Source organism: Pleuronectes platessa, chromosome 4 (genome assembly GCF_947347685.1).
Source record: "Pleuronectes platessa chromosome 4, fPlePla1.1, whole genome shotgun sequence".
In the NCBI taxonomy this organism is placed as follows: Eukaryota; Metazoa; Chordata; class Actinopteri; order Pleuronectiformes; family Pleuronectidae; genus Pleuronectes; species Pleuronectes platessa.
In genome coordinates, this window is record NC_070629.1 from 22066871 (window position 1) to 22084573 (window position 17703).

General features: G+C 40.9%; 1 protein-coding gene and 1 long non-coding RNA gene across 2 annotated transcripts; one reads left to right on the top strand and one right to left on the bottom strand.

Annotated features, from left to right (window-relative positions):
* Positions 1–3319: 3319 nt before the first annotated feature.
* c7a (complement component 7a) lies at positions 3320–10181 on the bottom strand. The gene is made up of 18 exons (XM_053421582.1): positions 10027–10181; positions 9765–9814; positions 9558–9636; positions 9251–9392; positions 9014–9164; positions 8779–8917; positions 7823–7966; positions 7505–7748; positions 6561–6674; positions 6306–6472; positions 5968–6196; positions 5446–5617; positions 5261–5348; positions 4770–4902; positions 4376–4564; positions 4169–4268; positions 3899–4086; positions 3320–3805 (listed from the first exon to the last, which is right to left on the bottom strand). The coding sequence occupies exons 1-18, from the start codon at positions 10030–10032 to the stop codon at positions 3621–3623; spliced, it is 2520 nt and encodes an 839-aa protein (XP_053277557.1). The 5' UTR covers positions 10033–10181; the 3' UTR covers positions 3320–3620.
* LOC128438847 (uncharacterized) lies at positions 6143–10427 on the top strand. The gene is made up of 2 exons (XR_008338391.1): positions 6143–6485; positions 7520–10427. It is a non-coding gene; the product is annotated as an uncharacterized LOC128438847 (long non-coding RNA).
* Positions 10428–17703: the final 7276 nt, after the last annotated feature.

A 17703-nucleotide genomic window follows, 5' to 3' on the forward strand; every position in this document is an offset into this window, starting at 1 on the left:
AGTGGTGAAGTTACATGTTGCGGCTGAATACCCCTCACCTCAGCCTCCCCTTCCAAACATGAGAGAGAACCTGTGGAAACCTTCACTTGTCATAAAAACTCAAAAGGTTATTAGTTTGTCCAGTCTGGGCTACTGTAAAAAACATGGCTACCTCCATAGAAAGGATCCGCCCCTTATGTAAAAATAAAGTTATTTAAATATAAATGACTCATTATAGGCTAAAGAAAACAACAATTCGTACAATTTGAATGAAACAAACAAGTGAAAACATCACTAAGATTATTTTATATAATTATTTTGCCAATAGATCCCTTGCTCCAGCATCAGATATAGGATGTCACACACAGGTAGCGTGAAGATGCTTAGTTCAATGACCAAACATGAACTTACTAATGTCTTCTGCCTTTTTTGTAACCTATTTATTTAGTGTTCTTTGGAATGAATTGCATTTCAAACACACTTTGAAATCATCACCACTGTTTATCAAACTCTAAAGGGAGACAGCATCTGCAATAGAGATCAAACTTGTTGAAGGAAAGTTCTTCAAATGTGAACAAGTTGTTTATTGATGTAACAAAGATCTGAGTTAGTCTGCAAACAATGGACGTCTTTGAAAGGATTTTATCTGAACTTGATTCTAAAGGTCGTGCTTGTTGCTCTAACACCTCCCATCCTGTTTTTCATGCTAATATCCAGATTGGGACATTTTATGGAATGTGTTCTTGGAAACAAGTAAAGTACTAGAAGCGGAAAAACAGCTGGGAGTGAGCCACCTGGCAAAATGTAATGGTTACACAATATTATTTTCATGCAGTTAAATATACAGAGATAGAACATCATGTACATTAAATTTAAGTATGTGTTGTGCAATAGTAGGGGGACTCGACGTTGGCTAATTATCAATAATCATGGAATATGATTATTGAAACAATAAAGATTATTTATTAAACAAAATAATTAGATTATTAATTGAAGATGATCAGTAATCAAATAACAATAAAACCATTAATGAGTAAATAAGGAAGTTCAACAATTAAGAATTATTAAATCACTAATTTGAGAATGATAAAGTTTATTGATTAAGAATAATTAAATAATTAATGTAAACTTTAAGAATAATCAATCAATGAATAACAACTACTAATGAAAAACAAGTAATTATCAATTTAGAAAGTACAAGCTATCAATTAATAATGATAAGGTTATCAACCAAGAATAATGAAATAATTAGTCACAACAATAAAATCGTCAATTTAAGAATGCTACTATCTATATTAATACTCGAGAAGGGGCACCACCCTGGTTACAGGGGCCAACGAGTCAGTCTATAAGTATCAGTCTCATCTGATAAAGTTAAATTAATAATCTCAATAGTTAATATTAGGGATTATATAATAAACGATGAAGGGTTTGAGTTCAAGCACTGGCTATCGTTATCCAACTGTGTTCACATAAACATGTACCAATAATCACAAGATTCAAATACTTTAAGTATAAAAGGGGTTTATTAAAAAGATATAAAAGTCAAAGTTGTTCCAAATGATTCTTCATTTAACACAATCCGCTATCTCCAATACAGTCGCAGCACATTTAGCACAATTGATCACACTGCAATACTTCTGATAGGGCTGTGTGTGTGTTCGTGTGTGTGTGTGTGTGTGAGTGGGGGGAAGTGTGTGTGTGTGTGAGAGAGAGAGAGGGAAAGGGGGGTCGATGACTCACGAAGTTTAAGAGGGCCGGCTTAACCCTGGGGGTTTGACTACAAAATTGGTGATGTAATATACACCAGGACTACAACTCAAAATGGCGGAGTCGCCTAAGGAATTTAGAGTCCGAATGGAGGGCGGGCCTCGATGTGTATTGCAATCAATGGTCGAAGGACCACGTAACTTAGAGTCAAGATGGTCAAAGATGGCCGACTTAAACACACGTGGGACAAAGGTCGAGGGAGGACAAAGGGGTTCTTTGTCTTAGCTTAGCTTAGCTTTAGCGCCGAATGGCGTCGAGGTGCGTTCAGGCCCTCCTTGATATCAGAATGACTATATGTAATGCGGCTATGTGTGTGTGCGTGGGCGAGGATGTGTATGTCGGCGGATGTGAGAGAATACAATAGAGAGAAAGAGAGAAACATATAGTAACACAGATCGGAGATGATCTTAAAAACGCCGTCAGAGGCGATCACACAGTGAGGCCGGCAATCCAGCTACGTAAGAGGTGTCTTTTAACAGATGCACGTCTTCTGTGAGATCGGCCTGACGGAAACACGAATCAAACAGGAAGCGCCGGATCGTCACCGCGCGCTTTTCACAATAAGATCGACACGGCGGTCTTTCTATAAAAGTACAATCATATACAAAAACACGCTAATTATTAAACTAGACTCTGCCCAGACATATGTCTCTTACTTCGTGTTGCTTCGCGGGGTTTCGTGCACGACCGGAGTAGCGCGAATCCCGGAAGGAGGAAGTGGATGATGTCCTGGCCTCGGGCCGCTGATCGCGGAGTCGCTGGGGGCGACGGCGAGATTGCGCTGGGCCGAATCGGAGAGGATTCTTCTCGTTCTCCTTGGCAAGGTCTTTGCCCGTCTCGGAGAGAATGCTTCTCGTTCTCCTTGGCAAGGTCTTTGCCCGTCTGCAGGAAGGAACAACCGTCGCCGGATTGTCCGTGGATAGCGGGGAAAGTGTCTCTGTTCTCGGCCAGCGAGTGAGGGGGAGTTTCTGCCGCGCGCTATTCAGATTAAAAGCTTTAAGTAAAAATAGGAAAAATAAGCTTACGATGTACTAAAAAAGGATAAGTTAAGCTTAAACTGGATTAGAAAAAGTAGCTTTAAACTAAAAGTGAAACTACGAAAAGATAAGTTTAAAATAAACTTATGAAAAATCAAACAGCTGTTAAGTTTGTTTCCTTTGTGTCCTGTGAATCACTGAGAACTAAACTGGAGATGCTAGCTCTAATGTGAGTGGAACTGGAAAGAAATATTTTCGGTGTGTTTGCCCTTAAATAGCACCTTAGAGGTGACTCCCGCCTTCTAGCAGGACTAAGGGTCTTAGGCCAATAGGAAGGTCAGAGTTCAAAATCTGAGGCGCGGCTAGAGACACAGCAGGGGTCATTGACAGTTTCAACTGTAGCCTGCTCCCCCCCCGTACTTTAGGCTGGAGTGGAATCTTCCACCAGTCCTCATTTTATGGTTCTCTGTGGCTGTAGGTCCCAACATATGTTACAAGGTAGATGTATAATGTATAAATTCTAAAAGGGTTGTATATGGATTATGCAGGCCTCCAATATACAGGATTTGAAAAAAAGAGAGAAGAAACTGAACATGGCTGCTGTCTTATTATTTATTTGTTTTTAGAGAAATGCACTTTTAGCTCAACATGACTGAAAAGTTATATTCTAGTGTTTCAGTGGATGTTTGTCAGTGTGAGTCTGTGTCTTATTTCCCCTAACCAAACGGCCCCAATGATTAATACAGGGGTATTGTATTGTATAGTTAAACAAGGCCCCTCTAGAAGTTACACTATTAATTCAGTTGACAAAATATAAGGCATGTACAACTGATGAATCGTGTGTAAAGGCAGATGCTGATGAGAGATGGTGACGTCATCCCTCCTCCTGCAGCCTCAGGACGTGCAGGGCAGGATACTGAGGACCGACACCTTCTCTCCTTTACATCTGCGCAGTCCCGCCTCACACTCGCTCATGGTCTGAGGGGCCGCAGCTGCATCGTCCCCGACACGCACACACACATCTGATCCTGGGGTCGGGCAATCTGCAGAGTCCCTGCACACACACTCGTTGGTTTGATCTGTGGGAATAGTGGGAAGATAAAGGAAATTAACGAGCACAGTGTGTCACTTTTAAATGGGTTGTTTTGTCTATACTGGGAATATCCCATTACCTCCACAGGTCTCCCACATGTGACAGTTGGTGCAGCCTGTTGTGTTGCGCTGCGGCCAGATGCAGGTGCTGTCGTCTGCCAGCGTGACCTTCTTCCCCTCACACTGCAGCACTTGCATTACGCACACACTCACAACGTTGGGTTTTCTACCCATCGCATGAGTGTCGGCACACAACTCCAAAGAAGAACTGGGGACACAAACACTATCTTTAGCAAATATGACCAAAAAAAAAAAAATTCTGAGATCAAAGTGAAGTTTAATAAACGTACTTGCACTCATGGAACATTTTACAATCACATATTCCTCCGAAAAACTTCTCCCACCGTTGACAGTGGCCCAAGCGAGCCAAGCTTGGCTTTTGTCCACTGGCTGTGGAATACATACACATCATTCTTCAACATTGCAAACTGACTCCTATTCATCCTAAAGTCAAAGAATATTACGCAGCGGTCCCATGTGCGTTATGTTCACCTTACCTGGGCTGCATCTAGCATCTCTTGGGTTGGGATCAAAACGATATGAAGGGTCACACACGACCGTTGCTTCTCCTATTAGCTGTCGACCCTCTGGACAGGACAAGGTGACTGACGACCCTCTGCCAAAGACCTCCTTCGAAGGCGAGGCTATGACACCATCAGCAAGGGACCCAATCCTGCACCTGCTGGCTGCCAGAGAAGAGGGAGTTTAGCAGAGTACACGGATGGTAGATGGTAAACTCATCACGCTTTCTATTACATAACATAGCAAGGAAACATTGGATTGGACTTGGGGATCGACCTTCTACCTTTTGAGCCACATCTGGTCAAGGTAATAACCGAATTCCTTGTGTTGAGTCGTAACTCTAGACTGTGTATAAAAAAACACACTCACATGAGCACAGTCCAGGTCTGTGGGACCAGGTTTGATCTGCAGTGCATTCTATGGGGTCAACACCAATGTTATAGAAACCAGGAGTGCAGGTGTACTCCACCCTACTGCCCACAAGGTAAACATCCTTAGGGTCCTATAGAAAGGTGATGTGAGGAAAAAGTTGATTTAGTTTATTGTAATCAGCCCTGACCTTTGTATACAAATAAATACACCCAAAGAGCGAGAGAAATTTAAATGTTGTGATATAAATTTTAAAAATCACTGAGGTCGGCTCATTTCACTTTTCAATACACGCATTAAACCTCTCAAATATATAGCTTTCATTATGTAAAATCACACGCTTCACATCACAACACCTCAAATCTCATCTCATCTCAACCGACTACAATCACATCCCTTTCATCTCCTATTGTACATGGCTATACATTCCTTTCATTCTTGAATTTCACTCCTTCCTAACTCAGATCAGTAGGATTTATTTTCATCTTTACCAGTATATAGCCATTTATCAGAGCAGGCGGGGTCCCACACCTCTGAGGCGCTGGGAGAGTTTGGTTGAAGCACTGAGGCTCAACGGTTCTGTGGGAAAACAGTAGGATGTTGTGTAAATTCAGTGTGAACCTCCTCCACTGGCAGAGTCTGATAGACTAACTGTTACAAAATGCTTCGCCCTGACTTTAAGTATTGCAGCTGTGTGTCTTCATCCTCAGACGTCTCCATTGACTCTCCGATGCACTGTTGTCCTCCGTTCTGTGGAGCAGGATTCGAGCAGGAGCGACTCCGCGACCTTCGACCCTGAGAGCTCGATGTCCAGGCTGACCAGCAGGACCAACTTCCATCGATCACTCCTGGATTAGATTCAAGATGTAACAAAGTGCATTTACCTCCTTACCTTACATGAGCACATTTATTGTCTATTTATTTGTCATTTTACTTAAGTAGAAAGTTGAATTGGTACTTTTACCCTTACTTGAGTACATTTTTGTCTATTTATTTGTGCTTTTGATTGACTAGAAAAGTTGATTTGATGCTTTTACTTGAGTAAATTTGTGTTTATTTATTTGTACTTTTACGTGAGAAGATAAGTTTATTTTACTTTTACTTGAGTACATTTTTTTTAATTTGTACTTCTGTGTGTCATTCACAAAGAGCAAATTGGCTGCAGCAGTAAACAGCGAGTCTGATGTGTACCACCCACCCTGCTGACCGTCCACCTCAGCTCCCTGCTCACAGGCCAGCCCCCATGTCCCAGGCTTACAGATGCATTTGCACACGTTAACTTCCAAGAAAGCGAAGCCGTTGTTGAGGCAGGGCCGGCAGTGGCAGACGTCACCCTCGCCGCGATACTGCTCTGTGGCTCTGCGGAGGTGGAGCCTCTTCAGCCCGGCACACTGCACCTCCTTCACCAGCTCCCACAGGGGCTGCAGCTGCGGAAACAAGAGATATCAGAGATGGGAGGTTTTTATTCTTTGATAAGATGACACGCTGAGAAAGTTAATCCAACACTATGCTCAAGCTTTTGAAGTTTCCCCTCACCTTTGGTTTGATGACCTTTGGAAATGAGCCGACAGACTCAGACCAGTTTGAGTACATCTCCCAGTTTATGTCTGGATCATTGAGCTGCATGGTCGTCAGTGCTGCGACATGTTCGACGCCTCCTCCCTCCACTTCCACTTTACCCGTGACATCGCTCCTGATGTTACCTGTTTCGAAAAGGTAGGTAGAGATGATCAGAGACAACTTTCAACCGCTCTCATGAGCTCAGTCATGTCTGTAGAACAAACATCAAACCTCTGGATGATGTTTGTTGATGTTGACCAGAGCTGCAATCCACACGGTTGATGGGGAATATATGAAGCCAACGTCTGGACCTTTCACATTCATTAGAATCCAGTCTTTCATTACCTTAAAAAAAGAAAAGAAAACCAAAAGTTAATCTTTTGTTAGGCATCAAAAAAATAATAATAATATCTCCACAACAAATTATTTTAATGCATCAGACCGCAGTATCTAGAGTTGCATTGACAATATATACATTTTTTTTAAAAAGACAGTTTATTTGACACTTCTGAGACTGAAATTAAATGGTTCAGATTCTATTTTAAAATAAAAAGATTTTCTGAAATCTATATTAGCATATCATGTTTTGTCCAAAAATATATCAGAAACTAATAAGTCAACAGTGATTATGTTTTACATAAATGTCAAGATAACTAGTTGTATAATACATTTAAGAAATCATAAAGTGTGGGGTATATAGTTTTCTGAAGTATATTGGTCATTTTGGCATATTCTCTTTATGCCGATGATATTTTAATATTTCCTCATGTTCATATTGCATTTTTATTTATTCATTACTTTTACAGATTTTTATTTATTTTTTAAAGTTTTGCTGTAACACTGCAAATTTCCCCATTGTGGGACTAATAAAAAATGATCTTATCCTATCTTATCTTCATATGTAGTATACAAATATTTAGTTTCTCCCTTATTACATTTACAGATACATCTCACTTAGCTCATTTCGTGTAAGTGGTGACAACTACAGGCTAATATTGTTTAATGCAGTTAGTCCTGCAACCATTAGATATGTAAGATATTCGAAAAAAATATAGTTTCATCTTGAATATTAGTCTAAAGTATTGTACAGTGGCCCTGGCCAAAAAAAACATGACTGAATCTCATATAGTTTGATTAAAGTCTTTTATAGCTGCGAATGATTCATGGATCCTCACCCATTTGTCTTTCAGTTTCTTCATCAATCTTGGCAAAGACTCTGAAGGATCCTCCGAGGCTTCCCTCCGACAGGTAGTGCGTTCCAAACCTCTCCAAAACCTTCCTGTAGGCGGAGTAGTCGTAGACAGATGGGAGTTTGGCCACTGCCCTCCAGAACTCGTCAGAGAGTGGAATGTACTGAGGAGCAGTACTCTCGAACCGAACGACCTCTATGTCACTCCTTAAAACCAAAAGCCTGTGGGTCTGTAGGGAGTAAAACAAATAAACTACTCAATAAGCTTCCTTTTATACAGCGATACTTTGTTGTTCTTACAAACCTGAGTCTTTCCCTTTATCTCGTGAAAGTCGTAGTTGTGGTAATCTGATGTTGTGCCGGACACTTTCTGTCTGTTGACAATGTCCTTTGCATAATCCCATTTACTGTCGAACGTCGCATCACTGAAGTCATTCTGAGCTTTTGACTGAGGGCAAAGGTCAAAATCTGATTCATATCATTAAGAAAAGCAGAATATGTCACAGGGTTTAAAAAAAGAGACAGTTTTACATGAATTTCAACAAAAATATAAACAAATTAGAAAGTAATTACCAATTTTGCTCACTACAGTTGCATCTGAGTTATGTTTTTAATGCCTAGATTCCTGTATTGTGTGCATGTCACTCGTACCAGAAAAACTGCAGTATTGGTTGTTTGGTCCAAAAATCCAATGAGATCTGACGTCTTTCTACAAAGTTTAGGATCTCAGCTGGTCGAGTATAAGAATGAGATGTGAATGAAAAGTGTTGAGTTAAGACGGTGTGATGCTAACAGGAGCAGCAGGAGCAGGTGGCAGCGTAACTGTCTGTAACTCAAGATCCTGAGATCCGATGACTGGGATCTGATGTCTTGCCACAAATACTGTGTTTATGAGCCAGGATATAATCTGGTCATCGATAAGAAATGAAATCGTATAGGTGTTAACTTAAGACGGAGCTGCTCAGATGGCAGCCAGAACACCAACGCTTGTACAGGGGCGGTGTGTATGAGATATGGGCCACTTATAGTGACAGACCTTAGACTAACTCAAAAGCCGACAGTATGGTGGCTGACTAGCTGTTGAAGTGGAAAACGTAGCAGCTGAGAGACATTTCATTCAGCAGCTGGTGGAGAACAAAACAGGAGGGAGAGGGCATTTGTTGGGTTGAAAACACAAATCTGTGTTGGATACTTTACATAAGTTACAAACAGATGTATCAATATCAGTTGTTGTTGTCGTTTTTTTCTGGAGAGACCAACCATGAAGGTGTACTTGAGAGTGCTGAGGGGCGCTCGATAAAGAACCCAGGGGTGAAGTCTGCGGATAAAGCGACACTGACCCCCAAAGCTCTTTGTGTTCATGACACTGGCCCCCCACTTCCCAGACACCACATCAAACCTGGAGACGCAAAAAAAATCTCATTGGTTAGTATGTAACACCGGCTTGTGTGTACTTGTACACACAAATAGAGCTCCATCAAGACTTCTCCCTTACCCGAGTCCTAGGAGCTCAACGTTAGATGGCGGAGTTTCAGCGCCACATGTAATCCATTTTTTAATTTCACAGACCCCAGGCCCTTCGTCGTGTCCATCCCCCTCACAGTCCACTTCTCCATTACACAGCATGGACGGGTTAACGCACTTCCCTGTGGATCAGGGGACTGTCAGACTGAAGGCTCACTCATTGTTACAGAAATCGATAAGCTTACAGAAAGCAGAGTTTTGTTCTTACCCGATAGACAGCGAAACCTGTCTCCACACCCGTCCTCTAGAGGGCAGCCTTTTGTGGTTTCACAGGACCTGGTCTGAGTTGGCTCCCCATCACAGAGGTTTCCTCCGAACTGAGCATAGACAGCCCTGGCTCGGCTTCTTGTCTATAACCAACCATAAATAATTCACCATCAGTGTTTACAGTGTTACATGTACATGTCTGAAACAGAGTAATGCACTGATCAGTAAGAGTTGGTTTGTATGTTGACATTTTACAGGTTTTGGAACAAGTTAGCAAAATTGTTTATTGAGCGACAGATCATCCTGACCTGTAATTTGGTGCAGCCATCACACTCTGACCAGTCATCATAAGGACCCCACTGGCAATCAATTCTCTGGATACACAAACTTAGAAACAATTACATTCAAATGATTTAATGAAAAATATCAAATCCAATTGAACCAAACCCTTTGTCATCATCAGCATTGATCATGTTGTGCATTTCTGAAAAACAGTTTAATAAAAGTAAATGTACCCTTTGTGGGTGAACAGGAGCAACAACCACTGCAAAGCTGTGAGAAGGAACTAGAGAAGAGAGGAGAGGAGAGGAGAGAGACTTAGTAATAAACTTGTTAAAACACATGATGCTGAATCCTGAATTGCCCCTCATAGAACAAAAAGTGCTTTGAGTGGTCATCAAGACAAGACAAGTGCTATAAATACAAACCATTTACCATGAAGGAAAAGAAAATCTGTTTGCTACTTCCCTCCTGTTATTAAGTTAAAATTAGACCTACCTTCATGGTGAGTGAAGTCCAGCAAAGAGTATTGAAGGACAGGGTTTCACGGATTTATATGACCCAAAGAATTCCAATGAAGTCATGTCATGCTGTGTGTGTTTGTTTGTTTGTGTGTGTGTGTGTGTGTGTGTGTGTATCTGTGTGTGGCATTGGCTGTACAAATTTGCACATTTTAGAGGGAGGAGAAAATGACCTTTTTTTTTTATGGGAACCTCTGGCCCAAAGCTCCTCTTGAGCATCATTCTGAAACTGAAAGCTTGAATCTGTCTCCTCAATAACCCTTCAATCCTAATCTATTGTATTATTGAGTAAACACAAATGTGACCTTTGAACTTTAACCACCTAAATCTAACCAGTTTATCTGTGACTCTAAATAAACATTTGTGCCAAATCTGGAAGGATTCTCTCGAGATTCTCTGAAGACATCGTGTTCAACACTGACCCTCTGATCAGTCACCATGTAAATTCTGCTCCCCCACTCATACAAATACACTTACTTCACATATATTCATATTGTTTAATTTAATATTCCTCACTCCTTCACCCTGTAAACTGCTGCTTCATTTGACCATATCATATGTTATGATGTTATATGTTATATGTTATATAGTATGTTATTTTTATTTTTTGTAAAGTCGTCTACTGCGTAGATGTGGCCTGCCATGTCACAAGAATTTCACTGCTCCGATGACCCTGTCATTGGTGCATGTGACAATAAACCAAACTTTGAAACTTTAAAACTTTGACTTTCATAAAGGCAAAGAAGGGTTTTGTGAAGTAAATGTGACTCGAACCAAAAAATTGTATTTGAGAAAGTACTACAATAATGACCTGGGGCAGCGTAAAGCTCAACCTGCAGAGGCCCCAGTTCGAGTCTGACCAGCGTCCATGTATGCATGTCCTCCCCTACTCTCTCTCTATCCCCTGTTCACAAGGTCACTCTGTCCTATAAAGGAAATAAAAGCCCCTAAAATGAATTAACAAAAAAGTAACTTTTTCAGGATATTGACATCATATAACCACATACTGAGATCAATTGCTCGGTGTGGGATCTGTTTGGTTGCTATATAATATTGCAAGGTCATGACTATGTAGGGTGTCTTAAGATAATGTGTGTTGTGATGTGTCACTATACAAACTAAATTGAATTGAATTGAATTATGTCATCTTACATATCATCTTATCCTCTTCATTAATAACTTGTTATGTTGTCATGAAAACTGAGTGAAGGAACAGAATTGTTCAGTGAGGGATCTGCTGCAGGAATCCTCTTTAAGAGCAACAGTGTTGAAGGAGACAGAAGCAACACAAGTGTTAACTCGAGCTGTGATGTTGTCTTTCAACACTGGAGGGCAACAGAGATTTAAGAACAGTTTCCTCTCCATGGCTGAAATGTGATTCTAAACCAAGCAAATACATTTGCACAGTGGAATAGAATTTACGAGACACTAGCAGGAAAACATTTCATGGCAAAGGATCAATCAGGTTTTTATCACATGATCCAATCAATTACAATGATGGTTTTGATCTGGACCTGTCGAGAGAGACACAGAGAGAGAGGTTAGAACACAGCAACACCTGGATATCTGCATCTCCTGCAGCCAAATGTGAGATATACTCTAATGTTTAATGAATAAATTACCCCATGTTTGTATGTGGAGTCCACTTCTCTGTGTAATTACAGACATGGATCTGCTGTCACGTGCAGAAAGGTCGTCGCTGCTGAGCTAATCCATCACACACCGGCAGCTCCAGATGAAATACCAGCGAGTTGGAGTGTTCTGATTTTTGCTCTAGCAGCCGTGGGGCAGGTGAGGTTGTTTTAGCGGTTGTGCTTCACATCATTTCCAGGAATCAGCCACAGAAACACTTTGTTCCTGCTCACAAACGAAGCACATGAAATAACCCTGCAGCCCAATTTTAAACGAGTCGTGCTGGATAGAAAAAGGTGAGTTTTACTGCAGTGTCAGTGAAGTCTTGGAATCAAGACTCTGAACTCATAGCAGAAGCATGAAATAGAGACAATTTGGTTAAAACAAACATATAACGCAGACAGTATTTTTTCCACTGAGAAATTAAGCTCCATCTAGAAAATGTGAGGTTTTCCAGGTATTCAAGACCAATGCAGAAATTGTTTTTATGGGATAGTTTTACACTCCAATTCTTTGTGTACTTTAAACTCTATTGTATACCTGCCTATATATGAACAAATTGGACATGTCAATATCAACATCTCCTTACTAATCCACAAAAACAGTATCTATCCTCGTGAAACCATCTTGTGCCATGCACTGCACTCTACTCAACTACAATGTGTTTATAATGTACATATTATCTGCATTTTTATTTATCTGTATATTTGTTCATCTCTTTTACTCTCATGTCTGACTGCCTGCAGCTGAAACAAGTGGATTTCCCTGGTGTGGGGATCAAAGTTGTATCTTATCTTTTCTAATGTATAGCACTAAACCTTATTGTTGCCTTGTGCATATATTTCATTATATTAAACTCCCGTTAGAATATCATAAGAAAACAGGGACACCACTTTTATTCAAGTTATCCATCACCTCAGGTCAGATCACAATCTCTTGAAACCTAACCCACGCACACTTTTTACATAATAGACTGAAATAATGATGACTAAAAATGGATTTTCTGAAATGACCACCACCAAACGCTAAACGACTCAGCTACTGTATGCAGCAGCGAGCCAAGTCCCGGCACTTCAGGCTAAAATAACAGTTGGCTCAGACAATAGGCCACCAGACCGTGTCCTCCATTAGTGCCGCTTCCGTGGCTCCCATGATGTTCAGAGGGCCGTGTTTGACCGCCATCTGCCCTGGAAGTTCGCTCTGCCAGAGGACGACGGTCTGCGAGGCTCGGGCAGTGAGCGAGGCAGTGATCATGCAGCTTATATGCCAACATCCCTCCAGTAGAAATTCAACACGTTTGTGATATTCATGTCTTTGAACACTCTGGAGCATCTGTACTGGCGAAACTATAAGCCAGCGGTTCCCAACTCAGTTGTTTAGAATATATTATTATTTCATTTGTTCCCGATTTTTTCTCTAATCTGTTGTGAAATACTGGACGATTTTAGCCCTTCAGTCCTATTCACATGAAACATGAAGCTCCAGGGAGGAGTTTGTTCGTCTGTTTATATGTTAGTTAGCAGCATCACTCAAAAACACTGTCCGGATGATTGTGAAATCGGGTGGAAGGATGTGGTGTGGGTCAGGAAAGTTACCATTCCATTTTGGTGCAGGTGTAGGAATATGTTTTCACTTTCCTGAACATTTTATCATAACGTTTTCGTTGATTTCTCAGAGAATGATTCATGGATTTAATGAAAAACATTTGGCATGTTTGGGGGACTGAAAAAATGATGACTCAGTCAAACTGCATGATCAATTGTTCTTTTACAGGCTGAAAAACAATCCTCTACTGTACTTTTCAGAGGCAAATCTATCACTTAAAAACAATAAAATTCCAGTTTTGATTGTTATGTAATGTTTTAATTTGAGTTTAGAGTTCAAACTAAATGTTAGTAATCTGTGATAATAAGGTCATAGTGGTCAGTTCAGAGCAATGATCCGTTCACACAGACACAGTTACAGGACAACACACTCTAATTCTCTCTCTCTCTCTCTCTCTCTCTCTCTCTCTCTGTGTTATCCCTTCCTGTGAGAGCGTTGCCTCCCTTTGGCCATTTGCTGTTTTCCTGTCTGAATGACTGTAACAATCATTGTGTGTGTGTGTGTGTGTTTGTGTGTGGAGTTGGCTGTACAAATTTGCACATTTTTTACGGGAACCTCTGGCCCAAAGCTCCTCTTGAGCCTCTTTCTGAAACTGAAAGCTTGAATCTGTCTCCTCAATAACCCGTCAATCCTCATCTATTGTATTATTGAGTAAACATAACTGTGACCTTTGACCTTTAGCCACCTAAATCTAACCAGTTAATCTGTGACTCTAAATAAACATTTGTGCCAAATCTGGAAGGATTCTCTCGAGATTCTCTGGAGAAAACGTGTTCACAAAGGCAAAGAAGGGGTTTGTGAAGTAAACACACAGACACAATTAGAGGACAACTCACTCTAATTCTCTCTCTCTCTCTCTCTCTCTCTCTCTTTCTATGTTCCCTTCCTGTGAGAGCGTTGCCTCCTTTTGGCCATTTGCTGTTTTCATGTCTTAATGACTGTAACAATCATTACGATTCTGCCTCTGTCCCCGATAATGATTCCATATTTGTTGGCTAATAATAATTCTTTGTGCGTCTCAGCCTCATTAAGTTAAATATTCACGAGGGATAACAGTGCTGGCTCTTTTTCGTGGAGCTTTTTATGCTGTGTTTTATGTCTCTCTCGCTGTAATGTTGCACATTGTGGCTATTGAAGCTTCTATATGCAGATGAATTGGACCTGTGTCACATTTCTCAGAAACACAGCTCTGGAAATCACTCTGTCTACTCCTCAAACTCCCAAATTTTTGCGAAAGTGTGCATCTTGCTGCTGCCCTTCTTTAAGCTGTCTGAATGCCACATCCATCTCTACCTCCTACACCTCTACCTCCTCCTCATTTTTGTGTTTGCCTGAGAGTATGTGAGTGTGTGTGTGTGTGTGCGTGACAGAGGACGACAGACAGACACGAAGTTGCTCGTACTCTCATGAACACAGTAACGGTGCATTTTACTTGTTTCTCCAGCAAAAAGACCGTCAGTATAATCCGAGGGGATGCACCAGGGCCTTTTCTTTCACTTATTCCTCGAGAAGCATTATTAACGACCTGCGGTTCATTAGTATTCCACAGACACAGAGAGGAATGACAGGAACATTTATAGAATCCTCACACATCTGCACAAAAACCTAAACATGTTGTGCCTTTCTCCTTACATTGTTGAAATGCGCAATTAAAGCACATGCTGCCACGTCTGGTTTGTTGTTACCACCACAGCACTGTCAGGTGAAAGGTGAAAGCTATAGTGAAATGCACACACACACACACACACACACACACACACACACACACACACACACACACACACACACACACACACACACACACACAGTCGGCCATCCAGCGTCTGAGCTACTTCAGCTTCCTCTTTGTAAGAGATACCTGGCTGCAGTAAGGCAGATGCTGAATTACAAAACACAGTCACTCAAGGTCACTCTAGGTGCCGCTACCCACCCACCTCCATCCTCATCACCCTGGAAACTGGAGGATTTTAGGATGCTACCCTGCACAGATAGTGAATAAAATACTGGTTTATGTTTGCTTAAAAGCTGTGGATCCACATAGTCCGTTGAATTGTGGAGTGCTATCATTTGCTGATCTAATTAAATTACAGTTTCATTGAAATGGCTTTAATGATGATTTACTTTCAGTCCAGCACAGACCCATCCAATCGCCACTCAATAAGCCAGAGACCGGTCGGGAAAAGACACATCAGTCAGTCATTAGCATAGAAGCTTTATTTGATCGGCCATTTTCCACTTAGTACAGAGTCAATTTGATTGGAACGAAGGTTTTTGAGTTTCACAACAGCAAAGGGACTCGTTTCACACCAGAACATAAAGGCAACAACAACAGTGTAGACCAGGGAAGACACAAATTATCCTCACAACACGATTTTTTCGAAGCCTCTTTCCGTTTCCGTTCACTCTCTCAATCTGTGTTGGGCAGCTGAGCGACATTTAAAAAATATATTCATTTGGAGGTTTGTTTTAAAGGGTAAACACATTTCCAGCTGCTCTAAGGAACAATGTGCATAAAAACAACAGAAGTTAATGCACAAACCTCATGAGCCCTCGTAAGGTGCGTGAAGAAAGTTGTTTATCATGCACAAAAACTGTGAAGTACCAAATACATATGAAAACAAGAAGCAGTATGAAAGCTCGGTCTAGCTGGATGTTAAGAAATCGTCGTCAATGACTCTTCACAATAAATTTGTATCATTTACAATTTTATCGGCAGTATACTATTTGCAATTACAGTATGTACAAACTTCCCACGATATAAAACATTTTACATGAAACCACACTGAAGTACTGTTTGAACTGGAATCTTTACACTTAAGCAAATGATACAAACATGACGTTCCTGCTGAGAGCCAGTCGCTCGAATCACATGACCGGAAATAGAAATGGCACAGTTACTCACGAGACGCAGACATTCACAAATCCAAACAGTTGAGTTTCCTGTTTTTTGGTTTTAACGTGACCAAACTAGACAAACCAAACTGCCCTGACAGAATACATTCTCTGCAGAAAACGCCACAGTTAATTTTATAAGGTGTGTGGATGTGTGACTGCTATGCACATTTTTTTGTTTCATGCATAAAGTGTAAAAAATATCTCCATTGTCTTTTCTCCGTCATCCCAACGTACTCTTCCGTCCTTAAGAAGATATTGCAGGATAAGGAGGGAAATGCCATTAACATATAAAAAAAAAAAAAAAAAAATGGGAGTGCACTAAATGTATTGCACCAGAAATCCAGAAACATTCATAAACATGAAACACCTAATTGAAAGTGGACACCAAAGAGCTACAGCTACACCTCAACTAAACATTTACTGTCAAGTGTCAAACTACTTGCGTCACATGGAGATCTGCTGCCTCTGAATTGTGGTGTTCAACCTCTTCTGACTTGAAGTAATGGCTCGCTGGGGGAGCGTGAAGCAACTCAATCACCTGCTTCTGACTCACTCGGTAAAAGCACGACAGCAGCGAGGAGAGACACACATGCAGCACAGGGGGGCAAAGATTCCTGCAGAGGACTCATAGACAGTGGATTCGCTCTCGTACAGTATTTTTGTACTCGGCTATCACGACTCAGCACCCACGACAAAATCCAATACGTTCGTCTCGCTGGCAGTTTGACAGCTGCACTTTGTTTGCATCGTGCGTCTACAGAGAGTTTAATGTTCAGCAACGTTTATACATATATATTCAACCATGGTTATAGTTAGCCAATGGGTTTAATCCATAAATCTCAACACATAACCTATTTGAATCTTAAATACTCCTAAATACTGCAGGTGGACTCTCTGGATAAAGTGGACAAGATAAGGACATTGAATGCATCACTGTAGTTAGATTTTTCTTTCTAGTACTCTGAGGCCTGTGGCAACAGAGATTTATATTGTAGGAAAAAAAGAAACAATAAGAGGGATAGGGTGAGCCACTCTGCTGAATCGATCAACCTCAATAAACCGCTGAGATGTTACAAATACTCTCTGCAGGTGAACAACCCTGATAACGTTTTACTGAAAATGACATCGAACGCATCCCCAGCTGTCCCTCCACAAATGTGTTTTCAGCAGATTCTCTTGAACTTGAAGCAACACTGAGAAGGTGAAAATGATTGTTTCATCGAGATGCACACAAGATTAACTTCACATCACTTAACGTTACTTTTATCTTGGCAAGTGGAGCTGCACTGGTTTGGAGTCAGCAGGTGAACGGGGTTAACCGGTGTGCGCAGGTTTCTACTCTGCAAGGTGACTTCATGTGAGACTATTACTGGAAGAAACCACAATGAGAGATGGATGCTCCAGAAAGAAATGCAAAATGGTTAATTTCTCTTAAACGGTGATTTAAATTATAAAAAAAAAGAAAGACAGACAGACAATTTCTAGCTACTTACACCAACGTACAATTTGAGTGGTTTAAGTT

What these genes read in the sequence shown, in the direction of transcription:
- c7a (XM_053421582.1), bottom strand. An exon ending in GTTGAGCTCCTAGGACTCGG is followed by an intron (nt 8,918 to 9,013) that starts GTAAGGGAGAAG and finishes TTGCGTCTCCAG; the next exon opens with GTTTGATGTGGTGTCTGGGA. An exon ending in AGAAACTGAAAGACAAATGG is followed by an intron (nt 6,675 to 7,504) that starts GTGAGGATCCAT and finishes TCTTTTTTTAAG; the next exon opens with GTAATGAAAGACTGGATTCT.